The 12,059-nt window shown below is 39.3% G+C and overlaps 1 protein-coding gene across 9 annotated transcripts in view; it reads left to right on the top strand.

Annotated features, from left to right (window-relative positions):
- The window catches only part of ryr3 (ryanodine receptor 3), a 113,677-nt gene that overhangs the window by 84,723 nt on the left and 16,895 nt on the right, over window positions 1–12,059 (top strand). For 3 of the 9 annotated variants that reach the window (XM_084952471.1, XM_084952470.1, XM_084952469.1), the window contains 23 exons: window positions 682–825; window positions 1,808–1,870; window positions 1,968–2,043; window positions 2,142–2,265; window positions 2,590–2,705; window positions 2,809–2,876; window positions 2,970–3,091; window positions 3,224–3,273; window positions 3,355–3,415; window positions 3,544–3,782; window positions 4,108–4,189; window positions 5,265–5,395; window positions 5,554–5,672; window positions 6,075–6,273; window positions 6,501–6,595; window positions 6,852–6,997; window positions 7,215–7,302; window positions 7,399–7,491; window positions 9,009–9,176; window positions 9,561–9,620; window positions 9,726–9,860; window positions 10,123–10,235; window positions 11,210–11,594. In XM_084952471.1, the coding sequence (XP_084808597.1) occupies window positions 682–825; window positions 1,808–1,870; window positions 1,968–2,043; window positions 2,142–2,265; window positions 2,590–2,705; window positions 2,809–2,876; window positions 2,970–3,091; window positions 3,224–3,273; window positions 3,355–3,415; window positions 3,544–3,782; window positions 4,108–4,189; window positions 5,265–5,395; window positions 5,554–5,672; window positions 6,075–6,273; window positions 6,501–6,595; window positions 6,852–6,997; window positions 7,215–7,302; window positions 7,399–7,491; window positions 9,009–9,176; window positions 9,561–9,620; window positions 9,726–9,860; window positions 10,123–10,235; window positions 11,210–11,594 (2,877 nt within the window). Of the gene's footprint in view, window positions 1–681; window positions 826–1,807; window positions 1,871–1,967; window positions 2,044–2,141; window positions 2,266–2,589; window positions 2,706–2,808; window positions 2,877–2,969; window positions 3,092–3,223; window positions 3,274–3,354; window positions 3,416–3,543; window positions 3,783–4,107; window positions 4,190–5,264; window positions 5,396–5,553; window positions 5,673–6,074; window positions 6,274–6,500; window positions 6,596–6,851; window positions 6,998–7,214; window positions 7,303–7,398; window positions 7,492–9,008; window positions 9,177–9,560; window positions 9,621–9,725; window positions 9,861–10,122; window positions 10,236–10,512; window positions 10,613–11,209; window positions 11,595–12,059 lie in introns of all 9 variants that reach the window. The other 6 variants (XM_084952473.1, XM_084952476.1, XM_084952475.1 and 3 more) reach the window with 2 other exon arrangements.

The raw sequence follows: 12,059 nt of genomic DNA, 5'->3' as shown, positions 1-12,059 counted from the left end.
AATCGCAGCCCCAGACCATAAGAAAGTCTCCAGTGTGACCTCTTCTCTACATATTAATGACAATTGGATTAAAAAAATTTAAATTTGGATTTATCACTCAATAACACCTGTTGGCACCGTTTTTCAGTCCTGTCTTTGTGGCATGCCTCAGTCTTTTCTCCTGGTCACCCTTATTGAAGAATGGCACCTTGACAGCTTGAGAGCATTTCTGATGAGGCTTCTGTGAACAGTGGCTGGATCAACCAAAGGGGCAAATGCACCACTCAGGTTTTGTGTCAGGTGTTGGGTCAAAAACTAGAGGTGAAGGCCAAATATACTCTGTAAGATAAACTCTAAAACTCCTACTAAGGTAGCCAGAAAATATGCAAGGGTGGAGCCACAGACAAACAAATTCATACACTATCTAAGGTGGACAGACACACACTTATGTTCTGAAAACTCTCTGAGGCGGTTTACTGAGACGGCAAGAAAAAAGCCACATCATAAGTAATGATTTTAAGATTTTTAAGGACATTTTTATCAGAAGTTTGAAAAGAAATACATGTGTGTTTGTTTGATTTTTGTGTAAATGTTTTCACATTTTGTTAAGCTGTGACATCTGGTCTATAGGCCTATTCTATATAGTCCTGCATGTCTTATACAGGACAGAGGTGTTAGACTGTGAATGTGTTCATTCTGTAGGAGAGAGAAACGTATCGCTGGCCAGTGAGAGAGTCACTGAAGAGCATGTTGGCTATGGGCTGGAACATTGAGAGGACCAAAGAGGGTGAGGCGATGTTCCAGCAACGAGAGAGCGAAAAACAGCGGAAGATCTCGGAGTCCCAGGTAACACATTTATAAATGTTTCCTTTTGTGATGCATATTTACTATCTTATCAACTGACAACAATTCCCTAGACGCTCCTTTTTCATTTTTCCGTCTTTGGTGATTCACACTACAGAAAGCAGACATCATTTATAACAGGAGCCCATTAAAAAGTAAATAGCAGGACCATTGTTGTCATGCAAGAATAATAAACACCAAGCAACAGTCCCGATGGCTTGTATCAGTAATGAATACAAGTTTAATGAAGGCTTAATTTCTCAAGACCACTTTTTTAATGGAAATCTGTGTTTTGGGAACTGAGAAATGTCTGTTTTGTTTTTAACTTAAAGAATAAAGAGTCTTTTTTGATCCATAGAGAGCTCAAAGCACGTACTGTAATAAAATAAATAAAAGAAAATATTCACATTTTTTCAGACAGGAGATATTTTTACTGCTAGTCTTTTATGAAGCGCCTTGAGGCGACTTTTGTTGTGATTTGGCGCTATATAAATAAAATTGAATTGAATTGAATTGAATTTTCAGCGTAGCATTTAAAACACAGATTTTAAGCGTGGGTAGGGATCATTTTTATTGAGTCAGTGAACAAAAATTCTACAATTAACATTTAGCAGATCTTAAGAAATATTCGATTAAAAGCCACTGATGCAGAAATGCAGCATGGAAAAGACTTGACTATGAGTAAAGTGTGGATATATGCATATATTAGCATTTTGTCTACAACATTTACTTGCAGATGTCTTTTAGTAGCCTAAATGATAAATCTGCTAGATCCAGTAGGGATGACAGCGGAAGGGCAATAGATGAATTTTCAGTCTGTTAGCGATGTTGGCAGTTAAAACTTCTCCGTTTGCTGTTCATAAATCACAGCCATCCATCATATCCTTTCATCTGTATTATCCTTTGCTGTTTTTTGTTAGCTGGCAAAATGTGCAAAAGCTAAAACGCTGATTCAAAAGCAATTTGCTTCTTTTTTACTTTGTAGATTAATGGATTCAGTCCCGCTCCAATGGATCTGCACAATGTCACCTTGTCGAGAGAGCTGCAGGTTGGGTTTCATTTGACTCTTCCTAAATGTTCCCATGTATCTTCTAATCCACAATACAAAAAAACTGAGTAAAGCTGCACTTTTTCCGTTTCTGCAGGGCATGGTGGAGGTGGTTGCAGAAAATTACCACAACATCTGGGCCAAGAAGAAGAAAACTGAGCTTGTCAGCAAAGGTGTGCAAATCGTAGTGAAGTTTTATGAACAGCAGTCGAGGTGTTATTTATTTGTGTTCAAAAGAAAGCGCCTGAAATTACTTTTCAATCTTGTCCAGGAGGAGGGACCCACCCACTGCTGGTACCCTATGATACCTTGACAGCTAAAGAGAAGTACAGAGACAGAGAGAAGGCCCAGGAGCTCTTCAAGTTCCTGCAGATTAGCGGCTATGCCATCACAAGGTCAGCCTCCTAATGCTCACGTTTTAAAGAAATAATAAATGAAAATTTAGGCAACTGTATAGCACTTTACCAGTGCTATACTGAAAACTTGGGGAAAATCCTAATGAGCACTTCTGCTACTATGGATGCTTGTTTCCACTGCTGGAAAAAGCATTTTTTGGCTGTGTTGCTGTCTCAAAATTTTCTGTTATTATCTCAAAATTTACAGTTAGTACCTTAAAGTTTTGACTTTCTGAGTCAAACTGCTGAGTAAGTTGAAATTTTGAGATAATAAACCAAAGATTTGACTCTTGACTAGTAGTCAGTAGTGTTTCTGTCTCACAGAGGCTTGAAGGACATGGAGCAGGATTCATCATCAATGGAAAAACGCTTTTCTTACAAGTTCCTTAAGAGGTTGCTGAAGAATGTTGACTCTGCCCAGGAGTTCATTGCTCATCTTGGTAAGTCTGCTGGATTTTTATACGCAGATGCTGATGTACTTTTTTAGTACTGTTCAGTGCTAAAAGCCTTGGCTGACATTGGTGTTCAACATCTTTAATCCAGAGGCGATGGCCACCAGTGGGAAGACCGACAAATCCCCTCATGACCAGGAAATCAAGTTCTTTGCCAAGGTTGGGAGCTCTGTTTGCAGCTGAGCCACTGATGTGCTGTTGTAGTTACTTTTTTTATTTTTATTAATTTAAGTGTTTATTTCTTCTCCGCAGGTGTTGCTTCCCCTGACTGATCAAACATTTAAAAACCACTGTCTGTACTTCCTGTCTACACCTAGTAAGAACCTGAGTAGTTGTGGTTGTGCCTCCAATAAAGAGAAGGAGATGGTCACCAGGTACTGTCATCATGTTTTTGCTGATCAGTGTGTTTTCTTGTATTTTCATAAAGCCCTTTCTTGTTTTCTTTCACTCGGTTGCTTTTTCCTAACATCTTCTTCAGTTTCGTTCTTACTTCCTTTCTTTTCCAGTCTGTTCTGTAAGCTGGCAGCTCTTGTCAGACACAGGATTTCTCTCTTTGGTAAGGTTGCTTCTGTTTATATGTTTGTGTGGCTTTTTGTTTGCAATCCTTTCGAGTATCTACATTAAATATATCCCACAGGAAGTGATTCAGCAATGATGGTGAGCTGTCTGCACATCCTTACTCACTCACTTGACACTAGGTAAGTGCGTATTACTTCATAAGACTTGTAATAAAGCTCAATAAAAGACACGCATGTATTATCTTTAAACTCATAAAAAAAAGTATTTTTGCATGCATACTAGCCTTTCTGTTCCCTCCTTCCTACAGAACAGTGATGAAGACTGGCTCGGAGCTGGTAAAAGTCGGGTTAAAGACTTTCTTTGAGAATGCAGCAGAAGACTTGGAGAAGCTGCTGGAGATGCTGAAACTGGGAAAGTTCATGCAATCCCGTGCCCAGATGAAGAGCGTCAGTCAAAGCATAAACTATGTGACAGTGGCACTGCTGCCTATCCTCACTGCCCTCTTTGAGCATATCAAAACATACGAGTTTGGAGTGGACTTGCTTTGTGAGTTTCCATGCTCAGTGTTTGCTGTTCTCTACTGTCTTTTTTTATAGTTGTTTTTCATACTGTAGTTATTTATCACAGTTAGCTAAGAGAAAAGTGAAAAGAATAAACAAAATACAGTTAAATACACCAAAAGCGAGATGGGAAACAGTTGATTTAGAAAAAGAAAGCCTTCTTTATATTCCCAGTTTGCACAGAATTCCTATTATATGGATTTTCTAATAGGAATATTCTAATATACTTTCCTATTTTTTGTACTGGTTTTCCCTCAAAGTTTCTCGTTTCTTTTTGCTGATGTTTAATGGATGCATGTTATTTGTTTCAGTGGATGACGTCCAGCTGTCTTGCTACAGAATTCTGACTTGTTTGTACTCTCTGGGAACAGGAAAGAACTTGTTTGTGGAGAGGTAGGAGGCAAAGCTTTTCTAATACAGAAAATCGGTATTATACACAGCTAAGTATGATATGGCTGACAAGATTTTTCTTTAACATACTGTGTGCACTGTAAGATGGACCCACACACGCGATGGCTGTGTTCACAGTTCTCAGTTTTTATTGTCATGTACACACACAATGCCACAGTCTCCACTTAGCGCTGGTCTCAGCTCACACACACACCATGCTCGTCTTTTGCTTCACTACGAAAAGAAAAGACACTGTCATCATTCCAGTCGCTACCACCTGTGGCTTCACCTGCCTCCTGGCACCACCCCTCCCCTGCAGCTGAGCCCAGGACCACACCTTCACCACATGCACTTATTAAATACTTCATTGTTTAATGATGTACTTTGATTTATATGCACATTTTATGGGAAAGGGCATCTGTTACAAAATTAAGGCAAAAATCAAGCCTACTGTTTAAGTTCAAGCTTCCATTAAACCAGTCTGATCCTCAATCTTGGAAGATCACCTGATCTTAAAGTCAGTTCACATAAGCTGACACCTTTCTTTGGATCCAGTTGATAATTTCATAGCTCCTTTAGTCTGCCACAGCTGCTGGGCATCTGCAAGCCACTTTGCAACCCACCTCCACCCAAGGATCTCCTTTTCACTGTGTTTCTTCTGTAATCATTGTAGTGGTCTTGACTGAAATTATACATTTTTGTATTTAATATTGATCTACTTAAAATAGTAAATAACTAAATAAATAGAAATTTTAAAAACGGTTCCCCAAAACTAACATCTTAAAAAGCTGCTCTGAATGAGAAACTTTCGGCCAAGTCAAACTGTAAAAATAACAGCGGTGAAGTTTTAATGTTTTTGATTGCCAACAGGGGAAAAGAAAAAAAAGTGTTTAAAAAAAAAACCAAACAAACACAAGCAAAAAATATGTCTTTGCCTATTTCTGGCACCTGTAAAATCTTCCACCTATAAGATTAATTTGCTCTTGTACATTTTGACTTGTGTCTTTATCTGTGTGCTTATTTTGCATAAGTAATATCACATTATGCAAATTTACATGTTGATTTGTATCATAAATAGGCATCTGCCAGCACTGGGGGAGAGCCTGGCGACTCTGGTTGGAGCCATGCCCGTAGCTTTCCTGGAGCCTCATCTAAACGCTCACAACCCACTCTCAGTCTTCAACACCAAGACCCCTCGAGAGCGAGCCAGTAAGAATCTCCCTGATCCTCATTTTTATTTTAATTTGATTGTTACTATATAATGTCTTTTGATAAACATATACTATTATTAACTTGGCGGTTTTAAGAATGCCAGCTTTTAGATAGAATCTCTGTGATTAATCACAGCGATTGTTTTCCTGTTCTAGTCCTGAGTATGCCTGACACAGTGGAGGAGATGTGCCCAGAGATGCCTCATCTTGACAAACTTCTCAAAGACGTCAATGATGTGTCAGAGTCTGGTGCTCGCTATAGTGACATGCCACAGGTCAGAAGAGTTTATGGGATATTAATATTATTAAACAAACATCTGGATTATTTTTTTTATTGCAACTGCTGACTACTTTACATGCTATTAGTTTGTATTACTGGAAGTGCTCAATCCAATGTGAAGCATAAAAGGTCAGGCCACTGGAAGTCAGGCCATCTCAGCCTCAGCTCCATTAATTTTGATTGTTATTATAGTTATTATAAGTGAAATAAAATATTAACTATCCTTTTAATCAACTGGTATTTTATTTAATATTATTGAATAAATGTAAAATACGACATATAAAAAAATAGCAAAAAATATAAAATCAACTCTGGAAGCTGTGCATTGATAATCTCACTTATGTCACAGTACACACACTCTGATTCAGACATTCAGCCTTCTGCCCATTTGCTGCAGGTTATAGAGGTAATCCTTCCCATGCTGTGTAACTATCTGTCCTACTGGTGGGAGAAAGGTCCAGAGAACTCGCCCCCAGATACTCAGTGCTGCAGCATGGTGACCTCTGAACACCTCAGCGTCATTCTGGGAAATATCCTCAAGATCCTTAACAGCAACCTGGGCATTGATGATGCTCCTTGGATGAAGAGGATTGCCGGTAAGCCCCCAGTATTATTGTTAGAGAAGTCGGTAAATGTATTCCAGTCGTGGGATTCTAATAAGTTATTTGGAGATGCTGTCTAACATCTTTTTTCCAGGGACCAAGGGATGACTTTTCACCTGTGTTCTTTAAAACTGTGACTCAGACCTTTCGCAAAAGCTGGCTTATTCTTGAAAATGTCAGCGTCTCAGCCGAGAAAATAATTTCCGGATGTTTATTCACAGTCTATTCTCAGCCAATCATCTGCAAAGCTGGAGCAGATCTGCTCAGAACCCATTTCCTGCCCACACTGGATAAATTAAAGAAGAAGACGGTGAAGGTGAGCGCTTAAAATATACTGTACATGCTGTTGTAGTTGCACATTATATCCACTGTCAAGTGATGTCTGTGGTTCAAGTACTTTTTTTTGACTCAATTAATAGCTGCTGAAGTTGTGGTGTAAACTTTCAGTATATTTACATCCTTTTTGGAAAATAAAAATACTTCTTTGCTCAGAGAGAGGATGGAGAGATGGGATTATTATTGAAGATGTTCATACTAATAAACTGATTGTTGTTTATGCACTGCATATGCAGGTGGTGGCTGAAGAGGAGCTGCTGAAAGCTGACAGCAAAGGTGACAACCAGGAAGCAGAACTGCTCATCTTGGACGAGTTTGCTGTGCTCTGCAGGGACCTCTATGCTTTCTACCCCATGCTCATTCGTTATGTGGACAACAACAGGTGCAAAATATATACACGCTACTTCTTGACCATCTCTAAAATGCTATTTAGTGGATTTTAATGATTTTGCAATTTTTATGTCAACATTCAATACACTGAGGGTTTTTTTGTTTGTTTGTTTTGCTTTGGGGTTTTTTTTTCCAGTCCTGCACAGATGTAATCTGACAAATATTAACTCCTTCCAGCTAAACATGCTTTATGTCTTTGTCCACTCCAGGTCCAGGTGGCTGAAGGAGCCGGACGGAGACTCCACTGAGCTCTTTAGGATGGTGGCTGAGATCTTCATCCTCTGGTGCAAGTCACATGTAAGCCTCACTGTCCAGTCTTTCATGATAATAGTTACAATACCAAGATTAACTCATTTATTCCCGTCACGTTATTTCTTTGTTCTCTGAATCCAGAACTTTAAGCGTGAGGAGCAAAACTTTGTAGTTCAGAATGAAATCAACAATTTGGGCTTCCTAACTGGTGAAGGCAAGACTAAGATGTCTAAGGTAAAGATGGGGATGTGGGTCTTTGACTTGCTCCTGTGTCAGAATGATTTGAAACTTGGTGTGAGAACAGCTTTAAAATATCTTTAGTTTTAATTTTGTATCACTCAGCTTCAGCTGACACAAAGAAATCCAAAAAAGAGAGAGATGTAAGATGTAAAAAAGATTGGACACTAACTGACGCTCACAACAATATAACTGAATATGATAAAGTCAGAAATGTCATTAAAAAAAGAAAATATGAAATATTACTTAACATGCTATTATTGGACGTGATCCTACTATAGATTTAACTGATAATAAGAAAAATGTCATAAGGTCAGACTAACCAGATTTAATGAATAACGAGTATTCACAAATATTATCACCTTGCTGAGAATGAACCATGTTAGAAGTCCTGATCAGATTTTATGGGTAATCAGATGATAATAATCATTCTTTGAGCTTCTTTTAATATGAATTCATAACATGAGTATTTTTCCATTCAAGACTCTTTCCTTTTAAGGAGGGACTTTATTATACTGTGATGTTAAAATGAAAGTTTTCACAGGACTATGCATCCTGTTAAAATCTCGATTCAACAACTTTCTTTTTCACAAGACTGCAGATGACCTTTGTCCTTATTCATGAAGGAGATGAAGGAAAGTACATTTTAATCATCTCTGGGTTTAAGCTGAATTCATGTAGCTCTTCTTTCCTTTATAATATCAGCACTTTGGAAAAGCGTAACCTGAATATCCTTTGTTGATGTTCCAATATCACAGGTTCTGCTAATGTAAAGAAAACTTACTTGAACAAGCACTTTTATTATGTTTTTAATCGCCCCTTTAACACGTGCTGAACAAGACAAATATGCAAATGTGAGCTGTTTTATAAATCAACTCGGTGAGTTCACACTCCTAAATTCACACCTACGCTAGGTTTACATTTGACATTTTTGTCGTAATAAAGTCTCTTAAAAATCTAGATGATGACAGCGTGTCGTCCAGCAGCCTCTCAACCAGCTGACACAGAGAAATTTCGATGTTTATTTGTTTTGGCTGAGCATTTGATTTATTGGTACTCTCAGAGTGTCTTGGTTCAATTCTCATAGAAGATTTTTTTTTTTTATAAAGCTTCTCACCTTTTGAAGGACTCTGCTTGCTAAATGATTTATGGTGAAAGACTCCACTTTGGTCCCTTCGGTTGTGATTCATCTTTTTGAATGGTTTGTAGGTGAAACACCTTTTGCCCCCTTAAGTATATTATAAAATTGACTTAAATTTGATTTGAGAACCTGGTTGATGTATTCCGTTTTTACTTTTACTTTTTTTACTTAATAAATATATATAAATATATATATATATATATATATATATATATATATATATATATATATATATATATATATATATATATATATATATATATATATATTAGTTATATAGTAAATAATCATTATTTTTATAGTCTCTGATTACCTTCAGCTCTCACATTAGTCGTCTTATGTTACGTCTCTTATATTTTCTTAACCTCTGTAGTCAGGTGGGGACCAGGAGAGGAAACACAAGCTCCGGCGTGGTGAATACTACTCCATTCAAACGTCTCTAATTGTAGCCGCCCTGAAGAAGATGCTACCCATCGGCCTTAACATGTGCACCCCAGGAGACCAGGAGCTCGTCTCTTTGGCCAAGATACGCTATAGCCTGGTGAGCTGACAAAATAGTCCCTGGAACAAAGAATTTTAGATCACAGCATCTGTAGGGACGGCGTGCAGAGGTCCACATATACATATCTGTTATGTTAGATCATAGATGACTTTGATGAAGTTGCAAGTCCAAAAAAATATGGAATACTATGAAGTGCAACTTGCTCTCATCACTGGTAGGTCTACAGGTAGAGTGTAGTCTGTGCTACAGTCAGTTTGGTCTTTTTTTTCCCATCAGCACTGCAGTCATCATACTTTGACACTTTCTTTCATAGGTGCACTTCTCTCAGGCTGTTGCGCTTTCTTTTGCATTGCACAAATAATCTGATGTTTTAATTGAATGAAGACATATTTTAATAACACCACATTGCATGTCCCTTCATAGAAAGACACAGATGATGAGGTGAAGGAGCATTTGCGTCAGAATCTCCATCTCCAGGACAAGGTAAGATTGGTTCCAGTAGTCTAGAGTAGATTAGGTAATAAAACTGTTGATTTCATGTGCTTTTTTTATTAGTCTTTTTTTAAATAATTGATTTTGGTGTTGTAGTCTGATGACCCAGCGGTCCAGTGGCAGATGAACCTGTACAAAGATGTTGTGGTGAAGAGCGAGGAACCAGCAAACCCAGAGCATACAGTGGACAGAGTCCAGAGCATCTCTGCTGCAGTCTTCCATCTGGAGCAGGTAAAAACACATTGACAGTCCACTACCGGACATTGACATGTTGTAGAACATTTAGTCATTTCAGTTTCTCAAATACCATTTTATTTCTTTGTGCAGCTAGCTTACTCACTGCTTTTGTTATTAACCTTCTGGACATTTTTTTCCTATATTCTTTTACAATAAATTGAATTGGGGTTGTAGAATAATCCCAGTCTTAAAGGGTAGTTAAAAAGCTATGTGCAGCGTCCTTGTATAGTCACAAATGTCTACTATCCTCTTTTAGGTGGAGCAACCACTTAGGAATAAAAAGTGTGTGTGGCAGAAGCTGCTATCGAAACAGCGTAAACGTGCTGTAGTGGCTTGTTTCCGCATGGCTCCACTCTACAATTTACCCAGGTGAGTTAAAAAAAAACCCAAACACCTGCAACATTTCAGACAACGCAAAAAATGTCAATATCTAAATATTGGCATTCTCTATTTAAATAAACCAGTTAAGACATTGTCTTGTCTCAATCTAACCGTACATAACAAGCGATCACCAAATAGCCGCGGGAGGGTGGGCTCATTTTTCTTTTCTTGACTGTGTGCCCATGTAAAACCCCTCATCACCTCCCTAATGACATTCTCTCCTCTGTGTTGTTTTCTTGCATAACACTACCTCATCCTCCCTCAGATACAAAATTAATAATTACTTCCTGAATGGCTATCGGGAGGTTTGGCTGGAAAGGGCATTCAAAGCCTCCAGCTTTGACCGCCTGTTCTCCCTGCTGACGGTAAAGTGAAACTATGGGGTGAATGCTTCATCTGTTCAACCTCCCCCCTTCATCCACCAGGCTGTGGACCGATCTCTGCCTAGCAATCAACTGTCTCTGCACTGTTGATTCTGATTGGTCAGCTAGAATGAGCCTGAGAATTGAGTGAAACAAACTTTATTGGAAAGTGGAAATGCACTGCAAGCCGCAGGCCTCTGTTTCATTTCAGGTGAACCCTAAAGGAAGCAATGAAGAAAGGAGAGAAGAAGAAAGGCAGAAAGAAATATATCAGTCTTGATTTTGTTAAGTTGATCAGCTGGTTTCCAACATTATGATTAGTTTCATTAAGATAAGAAAACAAAAAACCCTCCTAAAGTGTGCATGCTCCTTTGACGAGGTAACTGCAGGTATTTTAGAGACCAAACATGACCAGTCAGAAGAGCCAGTGGATCCCACATTGACCAATCACCACCCTGCCTGAAATGCACTTCCTGTAATCCCTTCCTCCTCCCAACATCTCTCCTTCCTGTCTCCACCAAAAACTCACCAGAACCTACCCTAATGCCACTCTTACCTTCCCCTACCCCCCTTCATTCCTCCCCACCTCCCCCTCCCCAGGCATCGTGCTATCAACTTCTTCATCCCGGCCTATGAGAGACTTTGGATAGAGGCAGAGGAGTACTCCTTTGAGGAGAAGCTAGTTCAGGATCTGGCAGTAAGTACTGGGCTAGCCTTGCCCTCGCCCCATGTGCCCTGCGTTGGCACCCCTCTGCCAGTCCTGTCTGCCGAATGCTTCTTTAGCTCTGCGCCTGTTGAGCCATGGGAGCGCGCCCGGGTGGGGACCTCGCCCAAAGCACCCAGGGTCCCCCGCTCTAGGCGCGCAAAACCCTTCAAACAGAGGTCCGTCAGGGGTCAGAGGCTGCATGATCAACTCAGGAGACACAGGGCCAGCTCCGGCACTCACAGCTCTAGAAAAGCAGGCTATGCCTTTCTGACAGCAGTGGTAAGGAGGGCCTTTCACTACAATAGGAGACTGTCACTAGCTGTTTGGCTGTCCGATCTGGATCCAACCCATCAGTTGTCGTTTTGCTGTACTCTGTAAGTCTGTAGTGTGAGTGTGAAGGTGAAATTCCAGTACTTTCTGTGGCCGTGACATCAGTGGCATGCTCGCGTAGTCATGTGAAGATCACATTTCATATTAGATCTTGCAGATGTGCAGCAAATTCATTTAAAAAAAAAAAAAAAAAAGGTTTCTCACTGATTAAAGCTTTAAATACATGATGATTAGATTATAATCTGTTCCTTTTGGATGATTATTAATTTATTGTCAGTTTTATTTGACCAAACTGTCAGATTAGTTTGGACTCTCGAAGACTGTGTCGTTTTGACAGTTCCTCTTTGTTAGGCTCCTTTGCCGTCTGGATCATTCCCCATGTTCAAATTCATATCACCCAACGGCTTACTGCTT

The sequence above is a fragment of the Perissodus microlepis genome, chromosome 15 (genome assembly GCF_051167445.1).
Source record: "Perissodus microlepis isolate ML-2025 ecotype Zambia chromosome 15, ASM5116744v1, whole genome shotgun sequence".
NCBI lineage: Eukaryota > Metazoa > Chordata > Actinopteri > Cichliformes > Cichlidae > Perissodus > Perissodus microlepis.
The sequence above is the reverse complement of the archived record's forward strand: the minus strand, read 5'-3'. Positions and strand labels throughout refer to the sequence as shown.